Source organism: Sebastes umbrosus, chromosome 18, assembly GCF_015220745.1.
Source record: "Sebastes umbrosus isolate fSebUmb1 chromosome 18, fSebUmb1.pri, whole genome shotgun sequence".
NCBI lineage: Eukaryota > Metazoa > Chordata > Actinopteri > Perciformes > Sebastidae > Sebastes > Sebastes umbrosus.
The window spans coordinates 1577647-1598274 of record NC_051286.1 but is presented as its reverse complement, the minus strand read 5'-3'; the positions used below and the strand labels follow the sequence as shown (position 1 = coordinate 1598274).

The 20628-nt window shown below is 41.4% G+C and overlaps 1 protein-coding gene across 7 annotated transcripts in view; it reads left to right on the top strand.

Moving 5' to 3' along the window:
• col12a1b (collagen, type XII, alpha 1b) overlaps positions 1-20628 on the top strand; it is a 139780-nt gene that overhangs the window by 71892 nt on the left and 47260 nt on the right. For 6 of the 7 annotated variants that reach the window (XM_037750790.1, XM_037750791.1, XM_037750788.1 and 3 more), the window contains 10 exons: positions 574-703; positions 2825-2964; positions 3143-3272; positions 6753-6892; positions 7834-7963; positions 8317-8456; positions 9396-9525; positions 14348-14493; positions 19210-19339; positions 19721-19863. In XM_037750790.1, the coding sequence (XP_037606718.1) occupies positions 574-703; positions 2825-2964; positions 3143-3272; positions 6753-6892; positions 7834-7963; positions 8317-8456; positions 9396-9525; positions 14348-14493; positions 19210-19339; positions 19721-19863 (1359 nt within the window). The remainder of the gene's footprint in view (positions 1-573; positions 704-2824; positions 2965-3142; positions 3273-6752; positions 6893-7833; positions 7964-8316; positions 8457-9395; positions 9526-14347; positions 14494-19209; positions 19340-19720; positions 19864-20628) is intronic. The other variant, XM_037750793.1, reaches the window with a different exon arrangement.

Here is a 20628-nt window from a genome sequence, read left to right as displayed (position 1 = left end):
TCAGTAAACATCTTAATCTCAGTGTTGGCCTCTCATCACTGGGGTAAAGGGGAGAGAAGTGCTGTCTGTTTCTTCAGATTGTCGTGGATGAAGAGCAGCATCATGTTTTCTAAAGATGAACACTGCTGGAGAATGTTCTTGACTTTAAAAATCATTTCCTTCCAGCTAATGGAAAACATCAGCGAGCGATGGTTTAACTCATCAGCTGTTGTCTATGAAGGAGTGACTTTATCTCCAGGGGGTCCGTTTCATTACCCAGAAGATTATGTCACTCGCTTCAAGGAATGATTCGATTTGGAAACAACGGGAGTTATCTCAGCTCGCTGGCAGATCTCAGAGCTTACTATTAAAGATACTTACTATTAGATTAAATGGAGAAGGCCCAGACTGTCCCAGGACGGTCTCTAAAGTGGAAGCTTTCTGCTTCAATCCGTCTTCATCTCTGAGCTTCCTGTTACCGACTGAAGCTGCATCCAAGAAGACAACACATGAAACACAGAGAGTCTCTCTGCGTCTCTTTTCTTTTAGAGTTCACCCAGTTTAAAGTTGTTTCTTCTTTCTGTCCTCCACCAGGACCAGGTGTCCGGATCCACCACCACCACCGTCCTGAAGCAGCTGGAGCCCAACACCGAGTACACCGTCTCCGTGGTGCCGATCTACCACGAGATGGAGGGCCAGTCGCGCTCCGCTAACGGGAAGACGAGTGAGTTCAGACGAGTCTGTTGATCCATTTGTAGCTGCAGGAAGTTTCCCCGGAGAGAAGAACGACGCTCAGCCAGAAGTCATTTCACTCAATGTGTTTTTATTAAAGAATAGAAACGAGTCAAATACAACTTAAGCCCACCATGACCTCATAAAGACAAGTGACTCATAGATTGACAGTCAAATATTAAAACACCAGTAAAACAATAAGTCTAAAGCATAAAATAGAGCCGTTCCTGCTTCTCACATTTGAAATAAAAGACTTCTTCAAAACAAATACAGCAGCTATAAATCTATAAATACATTTTTTCTATGTGGCAAATGTTAGTGATGTAGCACCCAACGTGTAGCACCATTAGCCAGCAATTTAACCTAAAGAAACAGCCGCTTGTCAAATCATCCTAAATCATATTGTAATAAGATAAGTGATTTAATAAAAGTCCTGTCTTCACTAGTTGGGATGCTGTGGGTTTGCTTTCCCAAAGGAAATATGTCAGGTATGTTTACTTTATGAGCCAATTAAACCTTTGAGGAAATGAAACCATTCCCTAAACAACACCGACTGACTAAAGTGGTGGACACCCGCGTCAAGAGCGCGTGCCGGCTGCGTGGCGTGTTGTTTTTTATTTCGGCGTCCATGTTAACAGGTTAGAGTGGACACACTGCCCGCATGAGACGCGCGTCTATTTTATAGAATAGAGGGCTCGCCTATTTTTCACGCGAGCCGCGCGAGTCTCAGCTGCATGTCACAGCAGCAACAGACTAACTTAACTTCATACCAGCAAGACTTTACTACAGTTTTGATGTCTATCTGTAGAATATGTTACGGAGATGAAAAAGAGTAAAGACTTATTTTTAAATCAACACTTCCTGCTTTCATTTCAAAATAAAAGCCCTCAGGCGTTTTTTCTATAGACAGGATCCCTTCATTTGTTTACACGAGGCTTTTATTCTGAAATATGTGCCGGACAGTGATGTGGAACAAGCAGTGACTTAGAGAGTTCCATGAATGAATACAGTACGGAGTTTTAATTGTGGATTATTACTATTATTTACTAATCACCACACGTTTCTGAACCTTTCTCTGTCTAAAATAAATATAAATTATATTTATCATGAAGTTAAATGGCCATTAAAAGGCAAACTCTATGCAGAAAGAAAGGGCTGACAGCAGCAGCAGAAACACAGCTGACAGGCAGCCGACACGCGTCTAGTGTGAACACCAGACTCCTGCATCACGCAGCCGCCATGCGACGCAGCTGCCACACGCTCCTGACTTTGGTAGTGTGCCCATGGCTTAACTCTCGTTCTCAGAAAGTCACCGACCGGTCAGGTTAGCAACGTTTACTGGCATCTGGTTAGAGGATTTTTCCGAGCTGCCAACATTGAAAGTATTCATAACATATCACAGTTTAAAACATTTAAACTGTAAAGTAGCGTTGCCATGTTGCCAAAGTAACTATGGTGTCATTTTCTGAGAAAAAAAGAAAGAAAAAACTGACTACAAACACGCTGTTGGTACATGGCTGTGGTATAAGCTAGATAATACACGGCAATGTGTCCTGATATAGAGAATATATCAGTTCACAACATCATGTATTATATCTTACACCACATGAAACCTGTATGGGGACACCGATACCGGCCCGTTCAGACCGACACGGTGACCATCTGAACCCTCCTCCCGACCATACTTACCGATCCTGAGTCCTCAAAAATTGGGAGGATTTCAAATTTGTTTGCTGATATATTAAAGCACTGAATGTCAAATTTAGAATCTTTAATACCCAGGAAAGAATACAGAATGATTCGCCCATCTGGCGTGAACTTGTGTGCCCGTTTCCTTTAAGAAACGTACCGTAAGAAACGGTACTCTCAGTACTCTCCGTTTCTCTCTCCGTCTCTCGCTGAGGAAGATGAGGCACGAGCAGTTCTCTTCCGCGTCACGTGCAATGCAGGAAACGACATTTGGTGTAGCTGTATTGTTGTCCGGATGGAAACAGTAGACTTTTAGAGTTGTAGAGCTGATAACACGCTGTTGAGTGCCAGAAACAGGTTGTGATAATGAAGTAGACGGTCATGGAAATGTTAATAAATGAACTAATGGATGAATCTTTCTCAGATCCTTTCGGTGGAGTGAAGAACCTGAAGGTGATCGATCCGACCATCAGCACCCTGACGGCCCGTTGGGAACCGGCGGTGGGAAACGTCCGCAACTACAAGGTCTTCTACGCCGCTCAACCCGATGGAGAAGAACGAATGGTAGGAACTGTTTTTACTAACTATGCTTTTACAGTTTGAGACTGATTTATAAGTTTATATCAGGCCTCGTAAAGTTTCCATCCACCTCTGTGAGCGTCACTGTGGACTCAGACATTCTCCCCGTTATCAGATTAAGTTGTTATCATGCTGACGGAGGTTTGAACATTTCTCTGAACAGGAGGAGGTGTCAGGAGGCACCACCACCACCATCCTGAGGAACCTGGAATCAGACACCGTCTACAGAGTGGCTGTTGTTCCCGTGTACCCGGACGTGGAGGGAATACGGCAGGCCAAGACGGGAAAGACAAGTGAGTGACTCGCGTTTACATTCAAGAATCTCGTCCACGTGGACGCACAATGAGTGCAACAGTGGACAGAGTTCACATTCCTGGAGGCAGATAATCAAATCTGAGAATACCCTTCATGCTTTGTGTTGGATTGTTTGTGTCAGATGGAAGTTCAGCAGATAGGACAAAGACAGGAATGTAGTTGAGGACTCAGGTTGTCTGAGGGGCAGCGGCGAAAAAAATGAAAGGGCACCACCTGCATGCAGTGGGCCACCAGCACACACACGCTTTTCTAGCTGTAGGGCAGTCTATGTGGCACTGCATCGCATTTGCTCCATTTTAAGGCTACCCTGGAGAGTTTTCTCCACTGAAAGGACACCCTAGAGAGCACTTTACCTTGTTTTCTCCACTAGAAGGACATCCTAGAGAGCACTTTACCTTGTTTTCTCCACTAAAAGGACACCCTAGAGGGCACTTTACCTTGTTTTCTCCGCTAGAAGGACACACTAGAGGGCACTTTATCTTGTTTTCTCCACTAGAAGGACACTTGATCATGTTTTCTCCACTGGAAGGCACCCTAGAGGGCATTTTATCATATTCTTTATCTATCATAGATGTATCTCAGAGGGCCCTTTTGCTGCGTTTCTTTCTAACATGGGGGCACAGTGGATCTACCCGAGTCCACCAGTGCAGGAATATATCTGTGTCTTCATTCTGATGCATCTGATGTAAACTAAAGTGCAAAAGGTCACCTATCTGCTGCAGCCTGCAGGACTGAACAAACACTAAGGGTTATTTTTTAACTCTTACTTCACTGGCAGCCTTTTTTATTTCCAATTATTGTATAAAATAAAGCTTTAGAGGATCATACCGGTTCTGGTCCGTTAAAGCCCGTATTATGGAATCTCATCTTTACGTCATTAATGTGATGCATATAACACAACGTAGGGGAAGGAATGTGAAACTGTAAACCAGTGGGACGTCAGCTGAGTGAAGCAAAGCAGAGCGGTGACATCAGTTCAAAACATCTATATGGTCTTTATGGAGGGATTTAATGTGATGAGGTCACTGAGTTCATGCTGATTCTCTTACTGCTCCTTGATGCCTGAGACGAAAGAGAGCAAATCTCTCCCGTTGTGTCGTTAATGGAAAATACTTAAGGGAAAGATGTAAGTTAGAGGAAACGTGGATGTAGTTAAGAGTTTTTTAAAACCGTGTATACCTTCGTTAAACAGCCAAACATCTTCCAGAAGATGCTGAACAGTTTGGACCGGTTCAGCGAATCTCTGTCCGACATCCAGAGAACGAATGTTTTATTGGAACTATAAAAGTCCCATTATTCTTCTCATGCCATTGATGTTTGCATGATTTATTTGTTTATTGGATGTTTTGATTTTATTGCAGCTCACAGAGGAGATTCACAGAAACCAATAATCAGAAACAAAACAACAACAGAGGTGCTGTTAATCTTCCGTACATAGCTGTGGTATGGCTCATCGCTCCGTGACAGGAGAGCAGATTTTTGAGATATGTTCTACCTCTTATGAGTTCAGTAGAAAGCTGACAGGAAAAATGTGGACAGAGAGATGGGACCAGAGATTACAGTATTTCCCTCCAGATATTGGTGAGCGAGGCGTTAAGGCGTTACATAAGCAGTGGTAAATGAAGCACAGCCTCCGGAGTAACTAGATGACACTGCTTTACCTCGCTGTTAGACAGCTCTTTCTGACGGGGAACTCAAGCCGTTATCTATTCTCTTCAAAGCCACCAGACTCCATTCACAAAAACAGTCATTTTACCTTTTCAAACAAGGGAGTTGCCTCAATCGGTTAGTTTGTTTGTGTTATTGTTAGGGCTGTCAATCGATTCAAATATTTAATCGCGATTAATCACATGATGGTCTATAGTTAATCATGATTAATCTCATGTTTTATCTGTTCTAAATGTACCTTAAAGGGAGATTCGTCAAGTATTTAATCCTCTTATCAACATGGGAGTGGACAAATATGCTGCTTTACGCAAATGTATGTATATATTTATTATTGTAAATCAATGAACAAAGATTTAGCATGTCCGAAAAAATCAACAAATTAAAAAAAAAAAAAAAGTTTAAAAAATGTCTGAAAACGGCAAAAAAAATCTGAAAAAGGCAGAAAAATGTCCAACAAATGTCTGAAAAATATCAACAAAAAAAGTTTCTAAAAAGACTGAAAAAGTTTGAAAAAATGTCCAAAAATGTATGAAAAAAAGTAAAAAAAAGTCCAAGAAATGTCCGAAAAATATGCTCCAATCATAACATGGCAAACTGCAGCCCAACAGGCAACAACAGCTGTCAGTGTGTCAGTGTGCTGACTTGACTATGACTTGCCCCAAACTGCATGTGATTATCATAAAGTGGGCATGTCTGTAAAGGGGAGACTCGTGGGTACCCATAGAACCCATTTACATTCACTGATCTGGAGGTCAGAGGTCAAGGGACCCCTTTGAAAATGGACATGACAGTTTTTCCTCGCCAAAATTTTAGCGTAAGTGTGGAGCGTTATTTAACCTCCTTCATGACCAGCTAGTATGACATCCTTGGTATTCGATGGATTCATCAGGTTTTATAGTTTCATATGATACCAGGATCTTCAATCTAGCTTTAAAGTAAGCTTTAGTTTTCTCACAAACTAACTAACAGATGGAGGCAGCGGTGGACCAGCAACTCCTGTGTTCTGAGAGGTAAAATAACTGATTTTGTGAATGGAGTCTGGTGGCTTTGAAGAGAGAGCATAGATAACGGGGATAAGGGCTGTCTGACAGCGAGGTAAAGAGGTGAGAATATTCTTAATATAGCGTATATTCATAAGGATAAGTTCCTCGTACAACCCCACTTTAAAACCTTTGTTGCAGCGTTCTTGATTCCATCACCAAAAGGAGAGTTTTGCCTTTGAGAAAATCTACTTTTTTATGCCGGAGTACTGAAATGAAACCACAGACTGGAAGACAGGAAGTCCATCTGACAACCTGCCAGTAATGTAAAGTAATCTCTGTTTGTGTTTAACGGGATAAAACACGCAAGAAAACCACCGGCATGGTGCTTTAAGACGGAGAATGAGAATACAGACTTTGTTTATTTGGACGTTTGTGCCTCACAAAAAGAAGATAATGAGTGCCAGAAAGTTTCTCGACTCTGACACATCTGGATCCTCCTGATGTGGTGAACCCACCCATCCGCTGCACCCTGCAGGATAAAACAAATGCTCACCATTATTGGCAGCAGTTAGCCGTGTTTTTTTTTTCCTTTGGAGAAGTTGTTTTAAGTTTAAATACTTTTTATTAGGGATGTTTTAATAGCAGACAGAGGAGACAGGCAGAGGGAAGGAAAAAGACAGTCGTCTGTGATTGACAACCTCTCAGACTTTGAGACATCTGGACGGTCCTGATGAGGTGAACCCACCCAGCAGGATAAAGCAAACAGCGAGGATGATGAGACTGTGATGTGTCCTGTCTCTCTTTCAGAGCCTCTGGGTGGCGTGAAGAATCTTCAGGTGACCGACCCGACCACCAACTCTCTGAGGGTCCGCTGGGAGCCGGCGGAGGGCGACGTCAGGCAGTACCACATCATCTACGTCCCCAGCGGCGGAGGAGCCAAGAGCATGGTGCGTTTAAGAATTATGGAACTTCAATTCTTCTCTTTTAATTGTTTCAGATATTTATTCTGTGTGGACCTTTGAGAGCAACTGCTGCAACAGAAGCCAACGGGGATCTGAATCAAACGCTGACTAAACAATCTCATTACAAAGTCCATTTAGTAGCTGTTCTGGAGCTTTCAATTTCATCTCAAGATCTTCCTCAGCAGATTGAACTCTTATATTCCAGCATGAATGAGAAGTGCTCAGTAAAATAGAAATTTAAACATCTGAACAAACTGCATTTGTTGTTGATTTATAAAATCATGTGATATGATTGAAAGCTCCAGAACAGCTACTAAATGGAGCTTATTGTGACATTGATAACTGAATATTAGCTACGGTTGCACACTGTTAGCCCTGTAAGCGGAGCTGTCCATCACATCTGTTGGGTTTTCCCAGAAAAACAGGACCAGGTTCTTCACATTAAACAGATAGAGGAAGGATCACTCAAGATCACTGAAACCAGAAATAGGAAAGAGAGAGATTTAAGGCTCTCTACTTGCCCTTAAATTTCACTGACCCTCGATGATCTGCAGCCAGACATCCTTCAAACCCACAGAAGTTCATTCCAAATTCTAGTGGAGATTGCAAAGTTTCCAAAGATGCCAAACATGTCAGGTTGAGTTTTGGAGAAATGTGTCAAAAATGCTTTACGAGACGTGTGATGGAAGAGCTGGAACAAGAAGATATAAACAATCCTGTCAGACCCGGTTGAATAAGATGAGTTTCCCAACAACAAAAGGAAGGCTAAGGTGAATGTTAAGGGTTTAAAGTGCTTATTACACCGTGACACATGTGAAGTCACATCCATAAAACACCAACCATGGACCGCTGAAGTGTTGAACGTCGTGTTTCTGCGGCTGAGATTCCTTTACAGACGTCTTATTTTGTAATTTTGTCCCGTTCAGACTCAGGTATCTGGTATGTCGACCAACACGGTGCTGAGAGACCTGCGGCCGGACACCGAGTACAAAGTGACGCTGGTGCCCGTTTACTCCGACACGGAGGGGAAACGCTCGACGGAAAATGGAAAGACAAGTGAGTCGGCCAAATATAACACTAAAAACCTGCATTGAATTAGTCTTATCTGTGTTTGAAGGATGCCGTTATCAGGCCTCAAGTGTGTCTTTATGTTATTAACTCAGGTACTGGGGTGTATTGACCGTAACAGGAAGTTTAGCTAATCAAAGAAAAGTATTTTGAAAGTCAGCCGATATCACCTTCCTATGATTGACACTTGATAACAGACTCGTTGAACCTCTTAACCTCCTCCATCTGTTGCTCCATCGAGGTCAGAGAGAGAGAGAGAGAGAGTCGTATTTCAGCTGCTGGTCTGTAACTCAAACAGGAAATTGACGATCATGTAATGGCTCTCTGTGTGTTGTTGACAGAGGCTCTGGGCGGCGTGAAGAATCTGCAGGTCACCGACCCCACCACCAGCTCCCTCAAGGTGCGCTGGGAGCCGGCGGAGGGCAACGTCCGCCAGTATCGCCTCTTCTACGTTCCTTCAACCGGAGGCGCCGAGGACATGGTGAGACACCAGACTCTCTTCCTGTGTGTTTACCTGCTGCTGTTTGCACACACAGAGGAGCGTCAACAAGACTGTCTGTGATTTCATATGCAGGTTCTAACAACTGTCAACCATTGTAGGTAAAAAATACATAAATTACAGAGCCGGGGGAGGGGGATAGTATTCCGAGGAAAAAAAGAAATTTAATGTTTAAATTCATGAGAAAAAACTTGGATATTCTCTGAGACTAGAGTCGTAAATTACTTGAAAAAAAAATCATAAATTTGCAAGAAAAAAACTCAGAAATGCTCTGAGATTAAAGTGTTTGAGAAATCCATGTGGTTCCTTGTAAAAAAAAAAATATTTGTATTTTCTGAGTTTTTTACTCATAAATTTATCATTTTAAAATTTCACAAAATATTCATGTTTTTTTCTTGTAAATTTAGGACTTTTTAAATCTCAAAGAATATTCAATTTGTTTTTCGCAAATCTTTTTTTTTTCTTGTAAATATACAACTTTAACATCTCACCAAATATTCAAGTTGTTTTTATCATAAATTTTATTTTTTTCTCATAAATTTACAACTTAAAGATCTCAAAGAATATTACATTTTTTTCTCATAAATATCTGATTTTTTTTCTCGGACATTTTCAATTTTAAAATTTCACAGAATGTTCAAGTTTTTTTCTCTTGTAACTTTCTGAGATTTTTTCTCCTAATTTTACTACTTTAATCTTGAGTTTTTTCTTGGAATATTACCCCCCCTGCCCCGTCTCTGTAATAATAATCTTTTTTAAATTTTTCCCTTACAATGGCCCTAACACGCCCTGAAAACGTCATCCGAGTCTTTACCCTCACCTCCAGTAAACCTGCTGTGATCAGTTGTTGTCTGCTGAGTTCATTCTGGGATGTGAAGCGTTGTGTAATAATCCTGTTTTCTGTTTTCTGTGTGTGATTAGGAGCAGGTGTCGGGCGGCACCACCAACACCGTGCTGAAGAACCTGCTGTCGGACACTCCCTACACCGTGACCGTGGTCCCGGTTTACCCAGAGGGAGAAGGTCTACGCCAGTCCGACGATGGAAAGACACGTAAGTGTGATTATCTGCTCATCTGACGCTGGAACAACATTCACGCTGCAGCTGAATCGTTCAGGTGTTTGTGACAGTTATGACAGAAGCATAACTAGGAATTAAAGACACCGTTAAAGAATCAACTGGGGAACCTTTTTTTAATTAATAAAATATTAATTTCTGCAGCAACGACGTCCAGACTGGCTTTCCCATTAACAATTCTTCCAAAAACATTACATCATAAAACTCTTGGGATTAACATTTAGACGGATATGAAGCAACGTTAAGGCTAACACCTTCTTATAGTAACACGACGATGGCCTGATTATGTAACAACATCTGCTTTTAGAAATACAACTAAGAATATAAAGCATTGAATCAGACCGGTCCTGGGGGGGAAAACGTTCCAAGTCCTCATCTTTGGAGCATTTCGTCTCGTAAAAGTGAAACATGTTATAAAGAGGGACATAAATCCTACGTTTGTTTTGTTTGTCCAAATATGTTTTCAAGAGCAGCTAATTCTTCATCCTGTCATCAGTCACAAACTCACCGGCTCCTGTCAGCCTCCGCAAATTATTATTTATTTTTAGCTCCTCTTTTTTAGATTTTAGGGCTGATTTACTCTAAAAGATGCTCTACAAACAAGATTAAAAAGTATATATGGTAACACTTCATTTTACAGGTCCTCAAAATTCCATGGTAATTAGGTGATAATTTACAAGTTTTTGAAATTTCTTTGGAATTAATACCAAATTACCCCAATATTTACCTTAAATTGATCAAAAACGACTTTATTATAAACATTATTTAATAATTATATGCTAAAATAGCAAATACTGGTTAAAATTGGGCCCTTAGGCTTGAGAAGTGGCCGTGCGCTGCTCTTCGTTGGAGGTGGAAACCAAAACTAATAGAAGATACTTCTGATCAGACACAAATCTCATTGAGTGACTCCACCTGGTCGCTTACGACGGAGTGGCTCACATTGAGGGGAAAAAAATCAGAATTTAATGAGAATAAAGTCATACTATTTCAAGAAAATAAAAGTCGTAATGTTACGAGAATAAATTCATAACTTTGAGGAAAAAAGTAATTTCCTCCTTCTCATAATATTACGACTTTTTTTCTCCTAAACTTCTGACTTTGACTGAGTTATTTGCTAATTATTATCTATTTATCAGCAGACATGGAAATAAAACACATCAATTAACTTTGTATTATTTTCCTGGAAATGTATTAAATAAATTACCAGCTATTGAGAAATAGTGGAATATAATTATTAAATAATGTTTATAATAAAGTAATTTTCAGTAATTTCTCAGGTAAATATTTGGTATTAATTCCAAAGAGATTACTTGCTAATTATCACCTAAGTACCATGGAATCTGCAGACCTGTTAAATGAAGTGTTACTGTATATTTTTACTGTATATTTGGGCCAAAAGAGACAGTTAAAAATGGCAGAAGTGGAAGTTTAAAACCAGATTTAGCATCTTTAACATCTGTCATTTTGTCATGTCAGTGCTTCTCTAGCTTTTAACCACCTCGTCCTGCGGGGAAGTAAAGGTCAAAGGTCACAGCTTTACTGAGCAGCTGCCAGCGGCCGACAGTACTCGACTGAAGAGCAACAGAGCAGTCGTTCCTTCACTGAGATAAAAGTTTATGTCTCCGCACTAATGCATCCACAATAACTGCTCAGTGAACCTGAATCTGATTCTTGGACTGAAGGTTGTTTTCTGCTCAGTTTGACAGCAGAGAAGTCTTTATAGACAAACAGTATCTCCTCAGTGGAAAAACTACTGTAATCTGCAGAACCAACCAAAACTCCTAAATCACAAAACAGCTCTTTTAAAACCTCCAGATGGAACAAAAGAGAAGCTGAAGAGATTCAGCGTGATTGATAGCAGAGATCATGTGGAGCTTTTAAACTACTGCCGGTAACCGAAGAGTCTGGAGGACGGTCGAGTCGTCTGGGTGGTTTGACGTCCCGTTGTGTGTGTGTGTGTGTGTTGGTTTTGTTTCTGCCCAGACGGCGTGCCATGCTCAGTCAGCAGAAATGCATCTTGGGGTTTTTAATTGGGAAGCTGCGAGTGAGGCAAGACTGTGATTCCACAGAGCGCTCCAGCGGGCAAACATGAGCCCGAATATTTCATTTCTTGTCGGGATAATTCATCGACGAGTCATCCAGATGATGCTCTTTGTTTGTAAGTCGGTTTTGAGGAATATTTGTGGACCGTTTATGTCCAATTTGAATTTTTGCGGTTTTGATTACGACATGTTTCGGGCTCAGTGCTGCCGTGCTCCTTCACTAAGCATTCATTCTCAGAGATGTGAACAAAATATGGCACCCATGTTCATTCAGATGAGCCCACAGTGACCTCATCTGGCCGAATACTGTGGAGGAAACATAAATGTTGCTGCGATAACTTTATAAAACATAATACCTGCAGTGTTTTAGGTTCTGGTAAACTTTCAATTTTCAATTTTCTTCTATTGAGATTTTCGAATGATCCTTCGTCGTCATTTTTCATCATCAGCCTAAAAAAAAATCCTTAATTTCAATAAAGTGATTCATCGGATTAATTGTCTTTTATTTATTATATCAACTTTCTTTAATGAATATAACAGTCCGTGCGTGCCTCTGTTTGTGTGCAGCGAGCTGGAGAGCAAACCGCTTTTTGACTACAGTAAAAAAAAACAATTGTTTGAAAGACTAAACGGCAACAAAATGTAGAATTCAAATGTCAACGCTCAGGCTGTTCTCATACACCGTTCGTAGTTATACCTACGAAAAGTGTAATTCATATATATCCGCCGAACCCCGCCGAACGCCGCGTAGGGAGGAGGTCGGGGTAGATGGGTGGCTCAAAAAACACCGGACTTTCGCCCAGGAGAGGATTGGTGAATGAAGCATGTGTCGCCACTAGGGCTGTCAATCGATTCAAATATTTAATTGCGATTAATCGCACGATTGTTATCTGTTCAAAATGTACCTTAGAGGGAGATTCGTCAAGTATTTAATACTCTTATCAACATGGGAGTGGACAAATATGCTGCTTCATGCAAATGTATGTATATATTTATTATTGGAAATCAATTAACAACACAAAACAATGACAGATATTGTCCAGAAACCCTCACAGGTACTGCATTTAGCATAAAACAATATGCTCCCATCATAACATGGCAAACTGCAGCCCAACAGGCAACAACAGCTGTCAGTGTGTCAGTGTGCTGACTTGACTATGACTTGCCCCCAAACTGCATGTGATTATCATAAAGTGGGCATATCTGTAAAGGGGAGACTCGTGGGTACCCATAGAACCCATTTACATTCACTGATCTGGAGGTCAGAGGTCAAGGGACCCCTTTGAAAATGGCCATGACAGTTTTCATTGTTGGTACCGATGGATTCATCAGGTTCTCTAGTTTCATATGATCCAGTATCTTCAGTTTAGCTTTAAAACTGAGCCCGCTACGACCTCTGAAAGATCGATTGCGTTAATGCGTTAAATAAATTAGTAGCGTTAAAACAAATTTGCGTTAACGCATTATTATTGCGTTAACTTTGACAGCCCTAGTCGCCACTAACACACCCTCGTAACGCCGTGCGTTCTTTGAAAGCAGTGCTGTTTTTCCTGGTTTGAATGACATGCTAAATGCACATCATCATTTATTAGTTTGAAAAGGTTGTTATTGCTCAGTGGAACATTCATTTATGCAGAATAACAGCGAGGACTCTTTCGTAGAACTTGTTAAGTGTCACATGTATTGGCAGCGGCGAGAAGTGAACCGGTACCGTCTGTTTGTTTGGCCGGTGAGGCGACCTCTCCATCGCAGCCGGTCCTCTCTGTGAGTCAGTCCATCAGTGACTGAGCCCGTGTGTATGTGACGTTAATGATCTTTTATTACCACCAACTCGCTCCAGTTTTACTGTTTCCGTCCCAGGAGGAATCTGTCACATTTTGTCTGGACGAAAACAGTCCAAAATGTTGGAAATAAAAATGGTTGCTTACAGCTATAAAACGATTAATAACACAGAATTAGATGGTGATTACATAATCTCTCTGAAGGATTGAAGGCAATTTTGACCTTGGATGATTCTTCAATGTGGTTATACAACGTCGGGGAAAAGGTTTTGTTCCTTATTGAGGAGGAGGAGGCTCTGTTTAACTCTACCTACTGCATCTAGTTTTGTTTTATTGGGTAAAGCTCCAAATACCAGGGGGATATGCACATCTGGTTTGGTTTTAAAAGGGAGGTTAAGGGCCTTTGCATAAACCCAAAACTGTGCTACTTCTCTCTCTCTCCACACATTCTCCACATAGACACTATAAAATGACTTCTGCTGCACTCAGCGTTTGAGTTCAACCTCAGGCTTAACTGTGAGCCACTGCAAAGACTATTTACTCTTCCATTAAAGGCTTTTTTCTTGAGGTTTTTGGGAAGTTATTCCCACAAAAATCAGCTTGTTTTAGTTTAATTAACGTTGAATGGAACAGATCATTTTCTTTTAATTAACTAACTAGTTCACAGTGTTTCTGACCTTTTGTAAACTGTTTGACGAGTTTGGTTTCATAATAAGTTATGTAGCTTTTTAAAAATGCTAAATCTAAACTGACTAATCCTGGGCTTGTTTAGCACTTTACTTACTAACAGGGACATTTTCAGGAATGTAATCACTAGTGTTTGTAAATCCGTCAGCGTTAGCCGTCATTTTCTGGGTCCTAAAACGGGACGCACTTGGAACAAACCCTTTGTTTTTATGTTTGGTTGCTAAGTGAAGAAAGTCAACACTCTTCCTCACTTAACTTTCTGTTGACCTCTGTGACCCCATGCAGTCCCACGCATGCCACCCAGGAACATCCAGGTGTACAACCCCTCCCCCAACAGCCTGAACGTGCGCTGGGAGCCCGCCTCGGGCCAGGTCCAGCAGTACCGGGTGGCGTATTCCTCCCTGTCTGGAGTCAGACCCGTCGTCGAGTCGGTGAGTAAACTCTCTGCAGGCTGTTAAAAAACACAAACCGTCATTATGAGGCAGAATTCACCTCCAGGCCAGGAAGAGGTGGTTTCCCCCCCGAGATCACCATCTCAGCTCCCGAAGGATTACAGCTACAAGACAGAAAACGTGCAGCGAAGGCTGCAGGTCAACTCTTCTTGGATGTGATGTGTCTCTAGGAAATTCTTAAGATTAATGAAATTATATTTGAAAACAGGGGATTCATCTCATCCCACAAGCAGTTCTTGTCTTGCTTGTTTTAAGATAAAGAAGATTCACATGACAGATAGGGCTGCAACTAATGATTATTATCAATATCAACTGATCTGATGATTATTTTTATATATTTTTTTTCCATTAATTGATTGTTTATTTTGTCTTTAAAATGCTCAAAGAGCCCAAAGTGACATCTTCGGATTGTTATTTTGTTCGACCAAAAGTCCACAACGAGATAAGATATTCAATTTCCAGTGATATGAAACAGAGAAAATCTGCCAGATGAGATGATTTTAGCAGAGATGAACTGATGAAACCTCAGATTATCACATCCAGATGTAAATCATCTGTATTTTGATTTGGTGAGGGGTACATGACTTGTTTAGGACACAGAACATACAAAGTTTAAGACTTGGACTTGAATAGTAGGTCTTGACATGGCTTCTGACCTGGGACTTGTTGGTTTTGACTTGGTTCTTGAGGTGGGGCTTGTTGTCCTCGACTTGTGATGTTTTGGTCTTGACTTGGTTCTTGATTTTGCTATTTGTAGGTCTTGACTTTTTTCTTGACTTGGGACTTTTTGGTCTTGATATGAGATGTGTAGGGCTTGACTTAAGACTTTTAGGTTTTGACTTGGTTCTTGACTTGAGGCTTTTTGGTCTTTGTTTTGTTCTTGATGTGGGACCAGTTGGTTTTGACTTGGCTCTTGATTTGGGACTTGACTTGGGACTTGTAGGTCTCGACTTGGCTCTTGATTTGGGACTTTACTTGGGACTTGTTTGGACCTGATTTGGGAGTGTACTTGAGACTTGTAGCTCTTGACTTGGTTCTTGACTTGAGGCTTTTTGGTCTTTGCTTTAGTCTTGATGTGGGGCTTGTTCGTTTTGACTTGGGTCTGGATTTGGGACTTGACTTGGGACTCATTGGACCTAACTTGGGACTTTGCTTGAAACTTGTTGGTTGTGGCTTGGCTCTTGATTTGGGACTTGTTGGACGTAACTTGGGACTTTATTTGAGACTTGTAAGTCTGGACTTGGCTTTTGATTTGAAACTTGTTGGACGTAACTTGGCTCTTGACTTGGGACCTGACTTGGGAATTGGGACTTTTAAGGTCTTGACTTTTTCCCACCTCTGGATTTTATTTTCACACTGACAGATGTTTATTTAGATTATACATTGTCACTGAACTCATAGCATCAGGTTGCATCTCTTTTGGTTGTCTTAAAGTTTAAATCAAGTTTTCTCTGTCTCTCCTCCAGATCTTTATTAAACCGGTGAAATCAGTGCCGGGTCGTAGTGGCTTTCACCGGGTCGGTGTATTTCATGGAAACATCATGTTGTCCATTTTGGCCGTTCCTGTTCTTATGTTTCACTAAGTGTTTGCGTTGATGTTAGACAGATGTTTGAGCAGCAGTTATTACAGCGATGCTCTTAAATATGGAAATCATGACTCGTCAGCTTTTTGTATTCCTCCATCAGCGCTGATTTAACGCTTCAGTGCAAATATCTGGATGTCGGTGAGACGAAAGAGTCTGAACTCTGACTGAGGTTTGGAAACATTACCAAGCGGACACATCTGTGACTGACATCAGTGAGAGCTCCTACGGTTGACGGAGTTTTCGGGGCCATACGGCTGTAATCTAATTTGGCTGTTTTGATGATTAGGTTCTGCTTTGATGATGCTGTGAAGCTGATATTACAGTTTATCATCCCCCCGTAGTCGCCACTTCCTCTATCTATCTTCACCTCTATTGTATTTTATTTTAATTAACTTTGATTTTGTTTTGGTCTGAGAGGACGTTGGTTTGGCAGAGACACAAAGATGAGCTCAGAAACACAAAGATTCAACTCTTCATGACTAATTCAGTATAATTAAAATCAAACTGACCTCAGTTTACATCACAGATGTAGAAGCTGCTGTTTCATCAACAGAAGAATTCATATTTGTTATATCTCTAAGAGACGGTGCTGCTTTAAAAGAGACAATTCTAGGTTGGCATCATTGGTTGAGTTAAATTAAATAGATTTGAGAGTAGAAAGTTCAGCACTTTATGGCCAAAACTATGTGAAAACTGTAAGATGACGCCCGCATGTGGTAGCTGATCATGTGATCCCAAAACCACGGTCATTAACATGCTGCTCTAACAGCCTCTTCAGGTTTCAGTCTTCCCACCAGGTTTTGGAACCTGCTGCAGAGATTTGCTCCCATTCAGACACAAAAAGCATTAGTGAGGTGTAGGAAGGCGTTGAGGTCAAGTTCTTCATCACCAAACTGGGAAAACCATCTCTTTATGGAGCTGGTTTTGTGCTCTGGAGCAAAGAAAGAGACAATGCATGCATACGTACATGCTTCCGGATTATTGTTTTCATTCATTTGACTTATGGAACGTCCGGAAACTACCCGACTATCCAAGCTGGGTGTATAAAGCAATTAATCCTTGTAAAGTGGAAGGAACCACGTTGGTACAACCAAAGAGATTGTGACCACCGATGAGGGTTCAGCTAGGCTAACCAGCTAACCGTAGCATTGTTAGACATTAGACGTTTCGAGGTAACAGCAAAGCATCCTCCATCTTTTAACGACTGGTGGTATGCTGCCTTCAAATGAGGTTGTATTTTCAGGGAAGTCCAGTACACAATAGGGATTTCACGATACCAAAAGTGTAGTAGTCGATACCAATACCAGTGAAATTCCACGATTCTCAGAACCCAATTCAATACCATGATAAAAAACAAAAGTAAAACAATAAATCCCATCATGCACTTCAACATAAACTCCTTTATTACCATTCGTATTACTTGTGTTTGCTAATTTATAATTCATCCCTGATGATCCGCCTCAAGTTTCTTTCCAAATCTAGATTACCTTTGAACGTATCATGATTCAGCGTTATGATGTTACCTTCTTCCAATACTCATTTTTACTGAATAGCTTGAACGCATCATAATGTAACTCAATGCAACCGCTGTTAACGTTAGCTGTTAACGTTAGCTGTTAACGTTAGCTGTTAACGTTAGCTGTTAGCTCCGTTATTTAACCAAGCAGGAATATGCTGCTAACGCTAACTAGCTCTCCTCCTGCTGATTTCAACTCAGATTTGTTGTTCACAGTGTAGCATTATCAGGGAAATCGTCCCCGGGATGATGGGACGCCGTTAGTCTTGAGCCCTGATCCCCAGACAGTACTGTAGAAATACGAGTACCGTCATGTTTTCAGAATTTTGGCATTGACTTGTTACCGAAGTATCGGTTCTCGTGACATCCCTTGTACACAATACGCACAACGTTTGAGTAGTTTACATACGTTTTAAGAACACTGTTGCTAAGTGACTTGTTCTGTTTTCAAAAAATGTGTGTGATCTATAGTTAAGTAGAAGGGCACTCGGAGAGCGCAGACCTCCGCCAAGACGGTCCAGAATGTAATGCTACACCCTTCCACCAGGTTTCATGAAAAGCTGGCCGGTAGTTTTTCCGTAATTCTGCTGACAAACAGACAAACCGAACCAAAATCATGACGTCCTTGGCGGAGGTGACTATCACATATATAATGAATAAGGAAAGGGTAAAAGGCATCAGTGAAAATAATTTTCTTGATGGGCCCCGTTGTGATGACACCATCTCAATGGATCATTAGAGTCGTCTCTCTAACACAATAACACAACGCCTCTTAAAAACCCATTTATTACCCAGAGCTGGGATTCTTTGGCTCCATTCACTGAGATTTACCTCAACCATTGAGCTCCACATCAACCCCCGAGAGCAGCTCTGCCTTCAGGAAATGAGTGAATGACTCCAGTCCAACGTAATTCATCATGTTTTGAAAGGACAACAGCCAATCCATTGGCCACACTGTGGAGCTGACTGGAGGGATTTGACCCCGAGCCAGCAGGCGTATACAGTACGTGCTTCCAGTTGTGGGATCTCAACCACATCATCACCGAGAAACCCGTTTCATGGTCCGACGTGTACCAGAAGCTTTGGGTCCAAAAAACCTCTGAGATATTTGCTTTAACCAAAACAAAAAGCAGCTCTGGATGAGGGTGGAAGTTCAACCAGAGGATACGTTTCCCATGATGTCATGGCCCATAAACGGGGATAAACGGCGCGATGATCCCGGCGATAAGAGACGGTCTGCAGTCGTCCTTGTTGTCAGAAATCAACGTGGTGTCTGAACCTCGCTCTGAGTCGCTCTCCAGCCGCTTCCTCGCAGAAACTGTTTATCCGTCGGTCCACTTACTGAATGAAGGATCTGTTTGGCGTGTAACCTCCCGGGTCTTTGTTATGATCTGTTTGGCGTGTAACCTCCCGGGGCTTTGTTAGTGTTTCAGGAGAACTCTGGGATGAGCAGTGAGGTCATTATGTACATTATCACTGCCAGATCTTTATGTCATGCATGAAGAGGCTCATTTGAATAACTCTGTGGTTGTCATGGTGATGATGTCTACTGTATATATGTTTCATGACCTTTGGTTTTTCTTCTCCACAAAGGTCCTGGTTCCAGGAAATACTAACAACGCCTTCCTGGACAACCTGATCCCAGATACTCCGTACTCGGTCACCGTCTCGGCTCTGTACGCCGACGGAGAGGGATCGCCGATCAACAGCAATGGCAAAACACGTAAGTGACAAGAGGCTGACTCATGCTGAGCACCGTCTACATCGATGCATCGTACACTTGAAGAAGTGTTCATCTTAACAAAGCGAGGTCATCAGTGTTAACTCAGCTTCTCTAAACACATCTTATCTATTCAGTGGTGCTTCAGAACTCTGAGTTACATTTAAACAAACAACGACTACAAAGAAGAAACAGAACCAGAGAAGCCTGCACGGCCACCGTGGTCCAGCCAAAGTGGTTATAAAAACAGATTCATTTATGGATTTATTTAACCTTGATGAACTTTGTAACAGCAGTTTGTCAGTGGATCATTTTAAAACTCAGATGAAATGTAACTTCCTGTAAATGTTGTTGTGTCATTGTGTTGTTGTGTTTGTGCTGCAGTGCCGCGTGCCGGTCCCAGGAACATGCGTGTGTTTGAACCCACCACCAGCACCCTCACCCTCAGCTGGGACCATGCAGAGGGTCCCGTCAGGCAGTACAAGATCTCCTACGCCCCCATGACCGGAGACCCCATCACCGAGTTCGTAAGTACACCGCTGAAAAATGTCTATATACCCTCAATGCTCAACATCTTAAATGTAGAGATCAGCAGCAACAGTCCTGCAGGAGGAACTCGCTGCTGGATGCAGAACTCCGACACGGACATTAAACTCTGTTCTGTAAACAAGAAGCTCAACACATTTGCAGTTTATCACCTCTGTTCATGTCCAGTCTGTGAGCAACTTGTAATTTATGTTTGTTCAAGTTTAAACTAGTTTGACGTCTCTTCCAGGTGCATTTATTAGTGAAGTCACATGCTTTTACCTCCTGGCGGTTTTAGGGAAAAGACCTCGTATGTTGTCTTTAGGGCTGTCAAAGTTAACGTGATAATAATGTGTTAACGCAAATTCGTTTTAACGTTACTAATCTTTCGAGGTTTGTAGCGGACTCAGCTTTATAGCCATTTTCAGAGGGGTCCTTTGACCTCTGACCTCCAGATATGTGAATGAAAATACAACTTGACAAATCTCCCTTTAAGGAAAATTTATCGATTAATCACGATTAACTATTTTAATTGATTGATGGCCCTAGTTAACATGCAAATTTGAAAAGTAAATGCAATATGAGCAAAGTGACCTGATTCTCCATTTATATGAGCAGTGTTTAGGCCATAATGATAATGCACATTTCTAAGAATTTAAAAATGAAAACGGCATTTGACATTTCATTTTCAAGGACTTATTCAAGGACTTTTCAAGGACCTACTTTACATTGGGCAATATTAAAATGTCAGGTCACGTTTGGAAAAT